The sequence below is a fragment of the Ranitomeya imitator genome, chromosome 8 (genome assembly GCF_032444005.1).
Source record: "Ranitomeya imitator isolate aRanImi1 chromosome 8, aRanImi1.pri, whole genome shotgun sequence".
NCBI classification, from domain to species: domain Eukaryota; kingdom Metazoa; phylum Chordata; class Amphibia; order Anura; family Dendrobatidae; genus Ranitomeya; species Ranitomeya imitator.
Window position 1 is genome coordinate 73,177,231 of NC_091289.1, and position 18,985 is coordinate 73,196,215.

Here is an 18,985-nt window from a genome sequence, read left to right on the forward strand (position 1 = left end):
TCTCCAGCGACCAACTATGCCGGTAACCAGGGTAAACATCGGGTTACTAAGCGCAGGGCCACGCTTAGTAACCCGATGTTTACCCTGGTTACCAGCGTAAAATTAAAAAACAAAAAACAAACACTACATACTTACCTTCCGCTGTCTGTCCCTCGGCGCTCTGCTTCTCTGCCCTGTGTAAGCACAGCGGCCGGATAGCACAGCGGTGACGTCACCGCTCTGCTTTCCGGCCGCTGTGTTTACACAGGGCAGAGAAGCAGAGCGCCGAGGGACAGACAGCGGAAGGTAAGTATGTAGTGTTTGTTTGGTTTTTTTTAATTTTACGCTGGTAACCAGGGTAAACATCGGGTTACTAAGCGTGGCCCTGCGCTTAGTAACCCGATGTTTACCCTGGTTACCAGCGAAGACATCGCTGAATCGGCGTCACACACGCCGATTCAGCGATGTCTGCAGGAAGTCCAGCGACGAAATAAAGTGCTGGACTTTCTGCAGCGACCAACGACATCACAGCAGGATTCTGATCGCTGCTGTGTGTCAAACTGAACGATATCGCTAGCCAGGACGCTGCAACGTCACGGATCGCTAGCGATATCGTTCAGTGTGACGGTACCTTAAGACTTTAAGTCTGTCATACAATGTCCAGTTCCAGAGATGTTTTCCCACAGGTGTGTCCTTTTCATTCCTGATTGTATGTCTCTGTAGATACATCCTTGTTTGTAGCTTTTGCATGGTTTTTCCCAATATAGATACTTCCAGGGCACCTTGTACATTGTATCATGTATTCCACATTGGAGGATGTACATGAAAAGAAACCCATGACCTTATAGTCCTGACTTGTGTTTGGCACACGGACTATAGTTGTTGGGAATATGTGGGTACAAGTTTTGCATTTTTTATTCTTACAGGGGGAATGTGCCCGTCACTGATGGTGATGAGAGGACACTTCTGACAAGGAGATTCCTTATGTTAGGGGGCTGTTTGTAGGAGTGAAGTGGTAGTTCTGGGAATATGTCTTTCAATTTGTGGTTTCTTTGGAATATGGGTTGGAGATCAGCACCAATTTGTCCTTGGGATGCTCATGTGGGGGTTGTATGTGAGCACAAGGGGCACCCTGTTGCTGTCCTCTCTGTAATCCAAGAAATGAAGGCTATTCCATGAAAGAAATTGCCAAGAAACTGAAGATTTCCTACAACGGTGTGTACTACTTCCTTCAGAGGAGAGCACAAACAGGCTCTAACCAGAGTAGAAAGAGAAGTGAAAGGCCCCGCTGCACAACTGAGCAACAAGACAAGTACATTAGAGTGTGTAGTTTGAGAAATCAACGCCTCACAGGTCCTCAACTGGCAGCTTCATTAAATAGTACACGCAAAACGCCAATGTCAATGTCTACAGTGAAGAGGCAACCTGGGATGCTGGCCTTCAGGGCAGAGTGGCAAAGAAAAAGCCATATCTGAGACTGGCTAATAAAAGGAAAAGATTAATATGGGCAAAAGAACACAGACATAGGACAGAAGAAGATTTGGAATACAATGTTATGGACAGACGAATCCAAGTTTGAGGTGTTTGGATCACACAGAAGAACATTTGTGAGACGCAGAACAACTGAAAAGATGCTACAAGAGTGCCTGACGCCATCTGTCAAGCATGGTGGAGGTCATGTGATGGTCTGGGGTTGCTTTGGTGCTGGTAAAGTGGGAGATTTGTACAAGGTAAAACGGATTTTGAATAAGGAAGGCTATCACTCCATTTTGCAATGCCATGCCATACCCTGTGGACAGCGCTTGATTGGAGCCAATTTCATCCTACAACAGGACAATGACCCAACGCACACCTCCAAATTATGCAAGAACTATTTAGGGAAGAAGCAGGCAGCTGGTATTCTATCTGTAATGGAGTGGCCAGCGCAGTCACCAGATCTCAACCCCATTTAGCTGTTGTGGGAGCAGCTTGACCGTATGGTATGCAAAATGTGTCCATCAAGCCAAACCAACTTGTGGGAGGTGCTTCTGGAAGCATGGGGATAAATTTCTCCAGATTACCTCAGCAAATTAACTGCTAGAATGCCAAAGGTCCTCAATGCTGGAATTGCTGCAAAGGGAGCATTCTTTGACAAAAGCAACGTTTGAAGGAGAAAATTATTTCAAATAAAAATCTTTTTTTTTAACCTTGTCAATGTCTGGTCTAGATTTGCAATTCATCTGGCAACTCATTGGATTAATAAAAGTATGAGTTTTCATGGAAAACAAAAAATTGTCTTGGTGACCCTAAACTTTTGAACTGTAGTGTATATTGTAAACCTGCACGTCAGCCAAATGCAGTGGCCTGTTCCAGATATAAATGTGTATGTGTGAAAAAGTCTGAACGTCCTGTTAAAATGGAGACTTTTTATCATGTAAAAAAAAATTCTACCAAGAAGGATAATTTCAAAACATCCCCATGTGTCCCTCTCCAGGCAAGGACACCAACAAACTCACCGCCCCAGCCACACGACTGTGTCCCTGTTCCATGCTGTAACTTCCTGTTGCTCTGGGCCTGCGCACGCCACACAGGTCTCAGCACACCTAGACCACGCGCATGCTCCCCGATCCTTAAAGGGGCAATGTGCACACTCTGGAAATGCCCCCACCCAATAGCTGGGAGTCTTTATACGGGAGCTTCTCACAAAATTAGAATATCGAAAAGTTAAATTATTTCAGTTCTTCAATACTAAAAGTGAAACTCATATATTATATAGTCATTACAAACTGTGATCTATTTCAAGTGTTTATTTCTGTTAATGTTGATGATTATTGCTTACAGCCAATGGAAACCCAAAAGCCATTTTCTCAGTAAATTAGAATCATTAACAAAAAACACCTGCAAAGGCTTCCTAAGTGTTAAAAAAGGTCCCTTAGTCTGTTTCAATAGGCTTGTCAGAAGCGGTGACCGGTCAGAAGCCCATACACATGAATACCTAATCGGAGCACCACAAGAAGCCCCCCACAGGCCGCCCCCGAGCACGGGCAAATCATTAACTCAAAACTGAAAATAAAGATTAAACCACAACCACGAGATGGATTTCATCACCCAGATATCATTGTAATCAGTATAATGGGGTAAATGTTTAATACCTAGAGGCCGCACCCACCAATGTCTAGTCGTGTAACTCAGAGCCGAAGTTCCCCATCAGCCACACTAATGCTGAACTGCGATTTGTATCAAGCAGTCGTCAAGTGTCCTGCTGCATCATACACACTCCATAGACAGTATGGACCATGCAGAGAACTAAAAGCATAGAACAATATGTTCACTTGAAAAAACGTTTTTTTTTTTTTTTTTTTTTTTGCAACATCAGCTTTTTTTCCCCCACATATTATAATGTATACTGAAGGTCTTAAGATATATTTCTACTAGTACTAGCTCTTAAAAAGGATCCTTTCGTGTTTACATAGTAGTAGAGCTAGAATATAGTGATCATTTATCTTGTTCTAAAATACCACAAGCAACTTCCTTCAGCACCCAAAATTACGGAAACTGCAACACTGCTGTGATCAGATCCACTTCTGCTATCTGAGAGGGTGGGGAACTCATTGCTGCTAAAACGACAGAATATTCAGAGGTCTTGGGTGATGGTGGAACTAAGAGTTCTTTTTTCTCCTATAGTATTACAGCTGAAGCTCCAACAGAGGCGGACGAGGGAAGAGTTGGTGAACCAAGGAATAATGCCACGTAAGTCTGTTATCAGGAAGGCGTTTGCTTAATAAACTCAACTTTCCTCCTTTTTAATTAATTTATGTAACAAGTTCTACTGCATAAAGTGGAAGACTGTTTGTTTTTGCTTTTTTTTTTTTACATATAATTTTTTTTCTAAAATGTACTGTAATTATGCTGAGCATATAACCAGATTAATAACTAACCATTTATTATCAATTGCATTAATTATATTAATGCTTGTCTATTACCGTCTATTGTTTGATATATTACATTGTCTCGTTAGAAAAAGTGTCTGGCTTACTTTTGCTTTTATTTTTTAACCCATTATCTACCAATGTCCTTTTTTTGGGACGCCTAGTCTTTTGCTTCTAGCAACTAAGATTTTATAATTAGGTCCAATTTTTTGTGTTGTGTTTGTAAAATGAATGTTTTCAAAACAGGAAATCATGTCATTGTCATTTTTAATTGAATATTCTTCCACCCAGTGCTAGTACGACGCGGTATCCACCGCTAGTCTAGGTGGATAGGCAGACTAGCGGTGGATACCGCGTCGCACTAGCACAAGCCGGCACCGGTCTCTTGATAACGAATTGTGGACACTATAACCCGGACTTCATTACCTTGTGCAGCTCATACTGCACTAGTGCCGTACATCTCACATCACATCCAAGGGACGCTTCTATATCTTCCTTATGGAAATTGTTACTGAAGGCGGCCAAGCATTGAGGCTGAAACGTTTATTTTGATGACCACAATAAATAACAAAAAACTCCATTTAAGTTGAATGCCTGTTTATCTTTCAGTGCTTTGACAGCCTGGCCCCGCTGGGTGTCCTGTTTCATGTGACAGCCTGGCACCGCTGGGTGTCCTGCTTCGTCTGAAAGTCTGGCCTCGCTAGGTGTCCTGCTTCGTCTGACAGCCTGGCACCGCTGGGTGCCCTGCTTCATGTGACAGCCTGGCACCGCTGGGTGTCCTGTTTTGTCTGATAGCCTGGCACCGCTCGTCTGACAGCCTGGCACTGCTGGGTGTCCTGCTTCATGTGACAGCCGGACACCGCTGGGTATCCTGCTTTGTCTCACAGCCTGGGCTCGCTGGGTGTCCTGCTTTGTCTCACAGCCTGGGCTCGCTGGGTGTCCTGCTTTGTCTCACAGCCTGGGCTCGCTGGGTGTCCTGCTTTGTCTCACAGCCTGGCCTCGCTGCGTGTCCTGCTTTGTCTCACAGCCTGGCCTCGCTGGGTATCCTGCTTTGTCTCACAGCCTGGCCTCGCTGCGTGTCCTGCTTCATCTGACAGCCTGGCATACGACCTGCACCTGTAGGATAATTATTATTATTTATTATTATAGCTCCATTTATTCCATAGCGCTTTACATGTGAGGAGGGGTATACATAATAAAAACAAGTGCAGTAAGCTTAAACAATACAAATCATGACTGGTACAGGAGGAGAGAGGACCCTGCCCGCGAGGGCTCACAATCTACAAGGGATGGGTGAGGATACAGTAGGCGAGGGTGGAGTTGGTCGTGCAGTGCTTTGGTGGATCGGTGGTTACTGCAGGTTGTAGGCTTTTTGGAAGAGGTAGGTCTTCCGGTTCCTTTGGAAGGTTTCCACAGTGGGCGAGTCTGAATTATCAGTGCAACCCTATTCTCGAATAGGTTCTTACAGACCGTTAGCCCAATGTAATGAAACATTTCTGTTTTTTGGATTCAGTTCATAAGATGTCAATAGGTTTTGGATTATACAGTGCAATTTTCCTAGTAGCAGCCCTAATATTCTGTTAAAGGGCATATAATATTGGCAACCTATTCCCAGGATACAGTGTAACTAACAGTTCAGCATCTGTTAAAATATACAAAAGCTTCTTTATTGACTTGCAATAAAAGAATATACTGTTCAAATGCCCTCTACGGATGTCTTAGGCCCCTTTCACACATCAGTTTTTTGCCATCAGTCATAATCCATTGGCTCAACGGATCCGTCGCAGATTGTGAAAAACTGATGCGACGGATCCGTTTTTTCGCCTGATCCGACTAGCTGCTCCGGCTAATTGGATCCTAAAAAAAATCAGAGCATACTCAGTGTAAAAAAACAGATCCGACACCATATGCTTCCATTCTACCAAACGACGGACGGCAACGAATCTGCCGCTGTCTGTTTTTTCGACAGACACAAAAAACGTTACTATGTCCGTTGTCTCCAGCCGCCGGACAAACTATTTTCGACGGATCCGGCGAACAACGGATGAAACGTGAGGCCATCCGTCGCTAATACAAGTCTATGAGAAACAACGGATCTGGCAGCATCAGTCGCTGGATCCGTTTTTTTCAAAATTTGACTTATTGCAACCGATGAGTGAAAGGAGCCTTAAGAATAAGGTCTCCATCTCCTCTGCTTTTGGAACATTACTTGTCATTAGCCATGGTAATGTTTTACCATATGCTGGACTGTGCATGTTTGTTACACCATTTCGTTGGATTACCTGGAGCGGTCAGCAGGTGTCCCTGCACCAGGGTTGTGGAGTCGGTGTCTATTTTGGTGGCGTCGGAGTTGGCATCTGTATAAAATAGAGCAACTCGGATTCCTAAAATATATAATTAATTGTTTATTTATTTTTCTAAGACCGGCATCCAGGCCCTCCTTGAACTATTTTAGTGAATCAGAGAGTTCCATAATCTCACTGCTCTTAGGCTAAGTTCACATTAGCGTTGTGCGGGGCTGCGTCGGGCGCAGCCGCGGTGACCCATGCGCCCTGCGCCCCTATATTTAACATGGGGGGCGCATGGACATGCGTTGTCTTGCATTTTGTGACGCATGCGTCATTTTGGCGCAACAGAAAACGCTGCATGATGCAGTTTTTTCTGCGCAAAAAATCATGCAAAAATGAACGCATGCGTCACAAAAAGCTGCGTTTTGCATGCGTTGTGCTTTGCGTCGCCGAAGCAGCACCGCACAACGCAAATGTGAACGTAGCCTTACAGTAAAGAATCTGCATCTCTGATGACTGAACCTTTTTTCCTCTAGATTTCACCTTATTATTGCTGGCTTAGGTGTAAATAGATCTGTAGAGAAATGTCTGTACTGTCCCCTGATATATTTTTACAGACTGAATAGTGCCAAGTTTGATAACCTGTCTTAATATTGTAGTCCCCCCATTCCCTTAATAACCTTGGTCGCTCTGCTCTGCACCCGCTCATCTATGTCCTTAGAATACTCTGTACAGTTTCTGACCCCAGAATATGCGTGACCACACTAGGGACTTGTATAAAGACAAAACTATCTTCTAGTTATGAGCATCTGAGCCTCTTTAATGCATCCCATGATTTTATTTGCCTTGATAGCAGCTGCCTGGCACTGGTCACTAATATTGAGTTTGATGTCCACCCATACAGCCAAGTCTTGTTCAGTGACTGTTTACCATTTAGCACATACATTATATGTCCCCAGCCCTAATGCATGACCTTATATTGATATTAATGATAAGCGAGTATGCTCGTTGCTCGGATTTTCCTGAGCACGATTGGGTGGTCTCCGAGTATTTGTAAGTGCTCGGAGATTTAGTTTTAGTCTCCTCAGCTGCATGATTTACTTCTACTAGCCAGCCTGAGTACATGTGGGGGTTGCCTGGTTGCTAGCGAATCCCCACATGTAACCAAGCTGTCTAACAGTCGCAAATCATGCAGCTGCGGAAACTAAAATTAAATCTCCGAGCATGTCACAAATACTCGGAGACCACCCAAGCGTGCTCAGGAAAATCCGAGCAACGAGCATACTCGCTCATCACTAATTGATATGCATTAAACTTGAATCACCACTTCACAGCCCAAGCCTCCAGCTTGCATGAATCATTTTGTAATAAATTATCCTCCTGTGTTGATTACCACACAGTGCTTAGTTTTTTTTTTAATGTTCTATACACATTTATGAGCTTCAACTCTTATCTGATACCTCAGCAAGCTGAAAACCTGCATTCACTGAAGACCGATTTTAGCAGTGAATTGAGAGCAAGTCATCCGTCCATTAGGAGAAGGATGCATCAGTGGTGCACATGGTCTTCCATGGTGCATGGATTTCCATCGTCGATCAGCTGCCTCTATCAGTGGCTGACTCCAACATGTCCCCTCATTTAGACAGGCATGAACATTGCTGGTCTTGAAGAATCAGTCATAGTTTTTTGTGGGTAAAACATCCCACAGAAAAACGGCAAAATCTTGATGACTCTCACGTCAAATTTCAGAAAAAAAGCACAAAGGAGTTTGCCCCGTTTGAACATGTTTTTTTCTAATTTGCATATATGTCATATCTGTGATGATTTGGTTCCTGAGCTAATTGTACACTGAGCTAATTATCCTTTGTTTTTGTGGCCATAAAGCAAACAGCATAGAAAATCCCAAAAACGTTTGGGGAAAAGCTTTACACAGAGCCAAAGTATATGTTTAAAAGTATATAAAGTTTATTTAAAGACATTGTAAAATCACATAAAAAAGAGAGCACCATTGGTACAGACATAAGGTGGGTACAGCCGGGTGAGATATAAGCATAGATATGTACTCGGAGTATCAAACATTAGTAAAGTCTCTACTTATATAGATAAAAAATATATGAAGGTGGTCCCGAACACTTAGAGTAGCCAACAATATATAGGGAGATATAGGTAAATATTATTTATATAATCAGTCAGCGCCACAGTCGGACTCTCAGTAGTTCACGAGGTACAGTTGCCACTTTAGAAAATGGTCAAAGTCATATAATGCTACCAGTTTCACACATGTAAATCAGTCAGACATATATTAAGCAAGCAAAAAAGTGAAAGATCACATGGTAATAGGTATTTACATCAGGAGTAGTTACAGGGGACCCTCAGCACCCGACACGTGTTTCGCACTGAAATGCTTTTTGGCTTGTTTTGCTTTAATTACATGTTTTTAAATTTGGTGACTGGGAATTGCATTTGGCTGCTAAATTTTTGGAGACACAACTGCAGTAAAAAAAAAATGTCCACAGCTTTTTACCTGCTTGGCTATGCCAGATTTTTCCAATCCAACGTGTTTCTTTGTGTGGTAATAACTTTGTAGAGCTTCTAAATACTCTAAGGATTTTGATTATTGTGACATATTGTACCTTACGTTGGTGAGAAATTTAGGATGATATAATTTGCATTTATTGAAATTTAATTTTTTAAACTTGAATTTTTAAGGTGTTAAAACAGTTATTCAGCATAAAATGGTTAATAAATAACATTTACCTAATGTCTATGTAAGGGGGTGCATTATGTCCTTGCATTTCTTACACATCCTGGTAACGGAGCGCATTACAGTTCGCACACCTCCTCATCGCTGTTCACAATCTAGATTCCCTATCAGTATGTCTTTGTATTGTGGGAGAAAACTGGCGGACCCGGAGAAAACCCACGCAAACACATACAAACTCCTTGCAGATGTTGTCCTTGATGAGATTTGAACCCAGGACTCCAGCAGCTGCAAGGCTGCAGTGCTATCCACTGAGCCACCGTGCTGCCCTACCCTATGTCATGTTTAACTGTTATGTATTTCACTTTCAAATAGGCCACAAGATGGGTATGTCCTAGTGTAGGAAATAGCACTGTAGAGAGTTAACGGTTAATACTTAGGAGGAATCACTGTGGGTAAGTTATGGGGACTTCTGGTTGTAGGCATTTGGGACCAGGGAACCTGTAACGTGCAGAAGGGCTATAGCCCTGGCGACGGTGTAGTGACCCCGCAATGTTTAAGAGTAAGCCCAGCCATCCAGGGCCAGGAAGGAAGGCTACAGTAGTGACAGCAGGAATAGCAGTGACAGTCAGTGAAAGACAGAGCTTTGTGGTGAACACAGCAGTAGAGACAGGCAGGTCGCTCACCATGTGGAGTATTGCATCAAGGGCTGATGCCCTCATGTCCGGAGCGAAACGGATGAGGGAATCTCAGCTGAGGTAGAGCAGTAACCTCTTAATTTTTTCAACAAAATTAACTTTTTGCTTCATTTTTATTAAGTGTCTCTGATGGGCCTATATGTCAGAAAACCCCCAACCAAGACTTGAGTTTTAAAAACTCATTAATAAAAATCAAATGACAAAACTGTTCACCTTCTGATCTGGATGCATGTAATACCTGGAAACTGTTCAAAGCTAGTTCAATAATCTGATAATTAATCGATGTGCTAGAAAACCAGAGAACATTTGATGGCCACACATCTTGTCAGGCAGCTGATAGTGATGTACATGTACATTGTTCAGCACAAAAGAAACTGAAGGCTCAGTATATTAGAAAGTAGTCAGTGTATGTGGCTTAGAAGACTGTTACTACCAGTCCCAGTATAAGAATGAAGCTGGCAACTTATGGGCTGCTTGATTGGCTCCTGAATAGAGATGAGCGAATATTTCACTGCTCGATTCAGATTAGGTTTGCTGAATTTGCAATATTTGCCAATTAATTTGTCGAATATTCACCGAACATTACCGAACGCCATTCACGTCAATGGGAGGCAAAAACAAACGCATGCATAACACCTTTGAACAGCATCAAATGAGGGACAGACACCAGGAAAGTGGCCTCAATTCACCCACAGTAAAACATTGCAGCTTGAAACTGCAGCAATCAGCCAGGCATGATGTATCGTGGTCTGGGACATCATTCACAGCCTTTCAATGAGCGTCACAGTAAGATGAGGTGGGTGAGGAAACGGTGTAGGGCCCTTTTGCTGGGAACCCTGACATCACATGCAACACCTCTACGTGCTTTCGTACTGAGCCACACTCGGGTAGCGCAAATGTCAGTTTTCTAGACTACCACGGGTAGTTGAGTACAAGGAAGTGGAGGCCTGACAGTCTCGGAAGGCTACTGCTACAGGCAACATGCATGAAGGAGACCCAACCAGGAGTGTTCACATTTCTCAAAATTGACAGACACCACAGAAGTGGCATCAATTTCCCCACAGTAGAAGTAGTATAATAGGGACTGACAGGTCTTTCTCTATACCCATTACAGCAGATGGACACCCAACAAGGAATGTTTACATTTTTAAAAAATAAGGGCTTGACACCACCGAAGTGGAATAAGTTTCACGAGAATAGAAATAGTATAATTGGGACGACACATCTTTCACTACAGCTAACCCAGCAGATAGAGACCAACCATAACTGTTCACAATATACCGTATATACTCGAGTATAAGCCGAGATTTTCAGCCCAAAATTTTGGGCTGAAAGTGCCCCTCTCGGCTTATACTCGAGTCAAGGTGGGTGGCAGGGTCGGCGGGTGAGGGGGTGAGGGCGCTGAGGCATACTTACCTAGTCCTAGCGATCCTCGCGCTGTCCCTGCCGTCCCACGGTCTTCTGTGCTGCAGCTTCTTCCCCTCTTCAGCAGTCACGTGGGACCGCTCATTACAGAAATGAATAAGCGGCTCCACCTCCCATAGGGGCGGAGCCGCGTATTCATTTCTCTAATCAGCGGTGCCGGTGACCGCTGATTAGAGAAAGAAGCTGCGGCACCGAAGACCAGGCAGAGGGACAGCGCGAGGATCGCCAGGACTAGGTAAGGATAGCATATTCACCTGTCCTCGTTCCAGCCGCCGAGCGTCGCTCCATCTTCCCGGCCGGCGCCTCCATCTTCCCGGCGTCTGCGCTCTGACTGTTCAGGCAGAGGGCGCGATGACGCATATAGTGTGCGCGGCGCCCTCTGCCTGATCAGTCAGTGCAGAGACGCCGGGAAGATGGAGGCGCCGGAACGAGACGCCGGGAGCTGCAATCAAGGGAGGTGAGTATGTGTTTTTTTTTTTTTATTGCAGCAGCAGCAGCAGCGGCGGCGGCAGAGATTTATGTGGAGCATCTATGGGGCACAATGAACGGTGCAGAGCACCGTATATGGCACATCTATGGGGCACAGTGAACGGTGCAGGGCACCGTATATGGCACATCTATGGGGCACAGTGAACGGTGCAGAGCACCGTATATGGCACATCTATGGGGCACAGTGAACGGTGCAGGGCACCGTATATGGCACATCTATGGGGCACAGTGAGCGGTGCAGGGCACCGTATATGGCACATCTATGGGGCACAGTGAACGGTGCAGAGCACCGTATATGGCACATCTATGGGGCACAGTGAACGGTGCGGAGCACCGTATATGGCACATCTATGGGGCACAGTGAACGGTGCAGGGCACCGTATATGGCACATCTATGGGGCACAGTGAACGGTGCAGAGCACCGTATATGGCACATCTATGGGGCACAGTAAACGGTGCAGAGCACCGTATATGGCACATCTATGGGGCACAGTGAACGGTGCAGGGCACCGTATATGGCACATCTATGGGGCACAGTGAACGGTGCAGAGCACCGTATATGGCACATCTATGGGGCACAGTGAACGGTGCAGGGCACCGTATATGGCACATCTATGGGGCACAGTGAACGGTGCAGAGCACCGTATATGGCACATCTATGGGGCACAGTGAACGGTGCAGGGCACCGTATATGGCACATCTATGGGGCACAGTGAACGGTGCAGAGCACCGTATATGGCACATCTATGGGGCACAATGAACGGTGCAGAGCACCGTATATGGCACAGCTATGGGGAAATATGAACGGTGCAGAGCACTATACGGGGCACAGCTATGGGGAAATAATGATCTATTTTTATTTTTGAAATTCACCGGTAAATGCTGCATTTCCACCCTAGGCTTATACTCGAGTCAATAAGTTTTCCCAGTTTTTTGTGGCAAAATTAGGGGGGTCGGCTTATACTCGGGTCGGCTTATACTCGAGTATATACGGTATATATATAGATAGATAGATAGATAGATATATATATATATATATATATATATATATATATATATATATATATAGATATATGTGTGTATATATATGTGTATATATATGTGTGTGTATCTATATATGTATATATATATATATATATATATATAATTTTTTATTTTTTATACGATTTGTGTATAGTCTATATGTCTACAAAAAATCTTTTTTGTATAAATAAAATTGAATTTCATAATACAACCCCTGGCAAAAATTATGGAATCACCGGCCTTGGAGGATGTTTATTCGGTTGTTTAATTTTGTAGAAAAAAAGCAGATCACAGACATGGCACAAAACTAAAGTCATTTCAGATGTCAACTTTCTGGCTTTAAGAAACACTAAAAGAAATCAAGAACAAAAAACGTGGTAGTCAGTGATGGTTACTTATTTTTAACCAAGCATAGGGGAAAAGTTATGGAATCACCCTGTAAATTTTCATACCCCAAAATAACACCTGCATCAAATTAGATCTGCTCGTTTGTCTGCATCTACTAAGGAGTGATCACACCTTGGAGAGCTGTTGCACCAAGTGGACTGACATGAATCATGGCTCCAACACGAGATGTCAATTGAAACAAAGGAGAGGATTATCAAACTCTTAAAAGAGGGTAAATCATCATGCAACAATGTTGCAAAAGATGTTGGTTGTTCACAGTCAGCTGTGTCTAAAATCTGGACCAAATACAAACAACATGGGAAGGTTGTTAAAGGCAAACATACTGGTAGACCAAGGAAGACATCAAAGCGTCAAGGCCGGAAACTTAAAGCAACATGTCTCCAAAACAGGAAATGCACAACAAAACAAATGAGGAACGAATGGGAGCAAACTGGAGTCAAAGTCTGTGACCGAACTGTAAGAAACAGCCTAAAGGAAATGGGATTTACATACAGAAAAGCTAAATGTAAGCCATCATTAACATCTAAACAGAAAAAACCCAGGATACAATGGGCTAAGGAAAAGAAATCGTGGGCTGTGGATGACGGGATGAAAGTCATATTCAGTGATCAATCATGAATCTGCATTGGGCAAGGTGATAATGCTGGAACTTTTGTTTGGTGCCGTTCCAGTGAGATTTATAAAGATGACTGCCTGAAGAGAACATGCAAATTTCCACAGTCATTGATTATATGGGGCTGCATGTCAGGAAAAGGCACTGGGGAGATGCCTGTCAATTACATCTTCAATAAATGCACAAGTTTATGTTGATATATTGGATACTTTTCTTATCCCATCAATTGAAAGGATGTTTGGGGATGATGAAATAATTTTTCAAGATCATAATGCATCCTGCCATAGAGCAAAAACTGTGAAAACATTCCTTGAAAAAAGACACATAAGGTCAATGTCATGGCCTGGAAATAATTCCGGATCTCAATCCAATTGAAAATCTTTGGTGGAAGTTGAAGAAAATGGTCCATGACAAGGCTCCAACCTGCAAAGCTGATCTGGCAACAGCAATCAGAGAAAGTTAGACCCAGATTGATGAAGAGTACTGTTTAACACTCATTAAGTCCATTCGTCAGACTGTAAGCTGTTATAAAAGCCAGAGGTGGTGTAACAAAATACTACTGATGTTTTGGAGTGTTTTTTTTGTTTGTTTGTTTTTCATGATTCCATAATTTTTTCCTCAGAATTGATTGATTCCATAATTTTTTCCCTATTCTTTGTTAAAAAAGTAACCATTACTGATACATAGTAACATAGTAACATAGTTAGTAAGGCCGAAAAAAGACATTTGTCCATCCAGTTCAGCCATATTTTTTGTTCTTGATTTCTTTTAGTGTTTCTTAAAGCCAGAAAGTTGCCATTTGAAATGACTTTAGTTTTGTGCCATGTCTGTGATCTGCTTTTTTTTCTACAAAATTAAACAACTGAATGAACATCCTCCAAGGCCGGTGATTCCATAATTTTTGCCAGGGGTTGTATATGGTGACTCAAGTCCTCCTTTTTAATGAGTGGATCTAATAGAGTGGCAACCCAGTAGTCAGCATTATTCCTAGTCATTACTATATGGGGATCATATTGCAGATAATACAGCAAGAAGGCACTGATATGTCAGCCTCTACCATGAGGACTGAGCCCATGCTGTGTTGGTAGCTGGGTAACAATGATGCTCGTTTCCTCTGTCCCCTCCTGCCAACCCCGAAAACCAGAGAGAGGAGGATTATCCTCTTCATCTGATAGTTGATCGCCCATCACTTCTTCCTCCTCCATCTGTTTCTCAGATCTTGCACCTTCGATAACAGTTTGTTATCACCAGCCCCCCTCAATCGCAGTAATCCACCCTCCCTTGGCATCCGCCTGTGTGACAACAGTCTTGAACTTAGAGACCCTACCTTCCGAATCTGCCTCTGCTTCCTCCTCTTATTCTGGGACCACCATCTCCTCCCGCAGGCTATTCAAAGTCTGCTCCAGGATATAAATGACCAGAATAGTGATGCTGATGACGGCATTGTCAGCACTAACCATCTTAGTAGCCATTTCAAAACTGTGCAGAAGGGTGCAGAGCTGCTCCTTTATCTGTGCCCACTCTGTAAACGTGATATGCGCCACCTCCATACTACGTTGGCCCAGGCGATACGACATGACATACTGTGTCAGGGCTCGTTGCTACTGCCACAGTTGCTGCAACATGTGCAGAGTGGAATTCCACCGTGTCGGCACACTGCAGATCAACCTGTTAACTGGCATGAACAAAGACCTCTGTATCGATGCAAGTCGATGAGCAGAAGGGTACGAATGGCGGATATGAGCACACAGTTTTCGTGCTTTCTGGAGCAGATCACCCAGGCCAGGATAGTGGCTGGAGAGCAGACTCCTATACAGAAAAGAAATTCCATAATAATAATCTTAGTCAATCAATGTAACCAAAATATATAACCCAAAAAGATATTCACCAGGCCAATTTAAATAATCAATAATATTTTATTTAAATATAAAAGAATATAGATCACAAAAACACTTCATGAAAATGGAAACTTTATTATACTGATAAAAAGATTATAATTTATTAAAAATATTAAAATAATTGTACATAAAAATATGGGGGTCAGCCACAAAACTGTGTGTGCACAGGGCAGGGCATACTGAAACTGATTGGCACCAAATTAAAGAACAATCTGTGTACTTAAAGGGCCACTGTCACCCCCTCCAGCCGTTATAAACTAAAAGAGCAACCTTGTGCAGTAGTAATGCTGCATTCTAACAAGGTGGTTTTTTTAGTTTTGTGTTCATGTATTACTAAAATAAAGCGCTTTGACACTTTTCAAAAATACCTATCTTTGTCCACGGAGGCGGGTCTGAAGCCTCCTCTTTGAAGCGCCCAACTGCCGTCACTCATCTCTTCTGGGGCGATGATCGCCGGCGCCCCCTGCGCGCTGTTCTTAAATCCGGCGCCTGCGCTGTGCGTGCCTGCCTGGGGCAGGCGCATTGAGAATTGGCAGTCGTAGCTCAGATGCCGGGATCCTGACTGCACCTGTGCGGGCAGTGCGGCCACCCTATTACTGAATCCCCGCCCCGCACTGTTATGCATTATGCACAGTGCGGGGCTGGGAATCCTGGGCAGATTCCTGTACAGACTGACGCTGGAAAGCGGGGAGCCTGGGGGAGTGTCTGACAAGCGCAGTGCGCATGCCCAGGAATCCCAGCCCCGCACTGTGCATAATGCATAACACAGTGCGGTGCGGGGATTCAGTAACAGGGTGGCCGCACTGCCCGCACAGGCGCAGTCAGGATCCCGGCATCTGAGCTATGACTGCCAGTTCTCAATGCGCCTGCCCCAGGCAGGCACGCACAGCGCAGGCGCCGGATTTAAGAAGAACAGCGCGCAGGGGGCGGCGTCCATCGCCCCAGAAGAGATGAGTGACGGCAGTTGGGAGCTTCACAGAGGAGGCTTCAGACCCGCCTCCGTGGACAAAGAGAGGTATTTTTGAAAAGTTTCAAAGCGCTTTATTTTAGTAATACCTGAACACAAAACTAAAAGAGCCACCTTGTTAGAATGCAGCATTTACTGCTGCACAAGGTGGCTCTTTTAGTTTATAACGGCTGGAGGGGGTGACAGTGGCCCTTTAATAAAAGTGCAACATATGCATGTACACAAATTATGCTAAAGATATCAAGGAATTTATTGGCAATAATTTCATCCATTAACTATAATAAAAAAGTGCTATGTGCTAATAAATATAAATAAAACCAAATAAATTCATATAATCCAGTGAAAAATCCATCATCATAAAGTTAGTGCAAACCAAATGATTTTAAATAAAGTGCATAAATATACAATGAATAAATATACGGTAACACAAACCACAATTATTTTATACCAGGATCAACACAATAAGTGCCATATAAAAAGTGCATAAAGTGTAAGGAACAAGTGTCACCGCAAAATAAATAAATAATGGCCACAATACCAACCAGTAACAGGATGCCACTGCCCTTCACACACCACTCCCAACGCATGTTTCGCTTGCCGCTTCGTCAGGATAGTGGCTGGACTGGTAAAATGCTGTACCACCAGTTTGAGGACGTGAGCCATGCAAAGCACGTGTGTGAGCTTGCCTCACCGTAGGACCACCACAAGGTTTCGACCCTTTATTGGACACGGCCTTCCCTGGATGCAGGTTCAGCTGAGGCATCCAGTGATAAAATTCACCCTGGGGAGCTGTCTACAGCTCTTCAGCTATATGACTGCGATCTTCAAGGCATATCATTTTTAAGACTGGCTGATGGCGATGAGCCCTGGCTGCGCAGTACGGAGGTGGTGGGGGTTTGCTATGCACTGTTGGAACGCTTGTCTCGAGAAGGCAGAGGTTGTCCGTTCTGCTTGCAGAGCTGTGCCTGATTATATCCAACACAGTACAGCAGAATTTAACCTTGTCTCATTACAAACACAACAAGCACATTTGTAGTTGTCTACTCACAGTGCGGACCACTCCCTGGCTGGAGAAAGAATTGTGGTGAGGGACACGCCACCTTTCAGAGACACCGATTTCCAACATAGCATCTCATCAATAACGGTGGTTTTGATGTATCATAGCCTTAGGCCACGGTTCAATATTTGGTCAGGATTTGTAAGTCTAAATCAGATTTTGGCTTACAAATGCTGATGTAAAATAGTGATCAAATACTGAACAACGTGTGAATGTGGCCTTAGAGTAACTGAAGAAATTTGCTTAGATCACAAATTGGTGTAGCCAATATTCACAGCTGCCTGGTGTTTTAGGCTACTTTCACACTAGCATTTTTTTTAATCCATCGCAATCCGTCCTTTTGGGCAAAATACGGATCCTGCAAATGTGCCCGCAGGATGCGTTTTTTGCCCATATACTTGCATTAGCGACGGATGGACACATGTCGCGTCCGTCGTGCAACGGATCCGTCATGTTTTGGTGGACTGTCGTCACGAAAAAACGTTCAATGTAACGTTTTTTCGTACATCGCGTCCCCCATTTTCTACCGCGCATGCGCGGTTGGAACTCCACCCCCTCCTCCCCGGACTTCAGAATGGGCAGCGGATGCATTGAAAAACTGCATCTGCTGCCCACGTCGTGCACAAATTTCACAACGTGCGTCGGTTCGTCAGCCCCACGCTTAGCGACGGACCCGTACCAACGCAAGTGTGAAAGTAGCCTAAGATACAGGTAAAATGCTATGTAATATGCTATGTAATAAGATAACAGTCCAGTAAGTAATAAGAAAAACTCCTGTTCAGTTGGAAAAATGAAGTAGTACAATGTATCAGGGCAAAATAGTACCGTTTTAGTGAAAGACGACACGAAGAGCTGGACAGGGACTCTGCTCCTGACCTACTATTTTCATTGCTTTATCAAGAATGTTCTCTTCTGTTGTTGCATTATCCTTTTGCTTAAAGGGGTATTTCCATCTCCAAGATCCTATCCTAATATGTTGTAGGTGTAATAATAATATTAGCAAATTCCTCCTTTTACAAATGTAGTATGTTGCTATGTTGCTTACCTCATGTGCAGGGCATTGCAGTAGCTTAGGTATCCATGGTTACGACCACTCATAGTGACAGCTGTTAGTGGTCGTAACCTAAGCTACTGCAGTGCCTGCACATATGGTAAGCGACATACCAAATCAGAATGACTATACTACATTTCTAATTGAAGGTTTTTATTATTATTATTCTTACACCTACTACATATTGGGATAGGATCTCGGAGTTAGGAATACCCCTCTAAGTACCTTTTTATCTTTTATGTATTTTATTTCAGATTAGAGAGTCAAAGTATTGTCATGATTTTTTAGATTTTTCTGTAAATACTTCTTCATAGTGGTATAATGCTTATCAATACACTGTATTTGATTTTTTTTTCTTTTTTTTTTTTAGCATTGAAGAGTCCAGCATCTTTCCATGAGCAGAGAAAGAGTTTGGAGAGAGCACAGGTAAGAAACATCAAATTTTTGGGATGTAGAGTTTTTGGAAATAGTTGCCTAGGT

General features: G+C 43.5%; 1 protein-coding gene across 3 annotated transcripts in view; it reads left to right on the forward strand.

Annotated features, from left to right (window-relative positions):
* The window catches only part of MRTFA (myocardin related transcription factor A), a 179,495-nt gene that overhangs the window by 43,500 nt on the left and 117,010 nt on the right, over positions 1-18,985 (forward strand). For all 3 annotated transcript variants that reach the window (XM_069737074.1, XM_069737075.1, XM_069737077.1), the window contains exons 3-4: positions 3,643-3,708; positions 18,876-18,931. In XM_069737074.1, the coding sequence (XP_069593175.1) occupies positions 3,643-3,708; positions 18,876-18,931 (122 nt within the window). The remainder of the gene's footprint in view (positions 1-3,642; positions 3,709-18,875; positions 18,932-18,985) is intronic.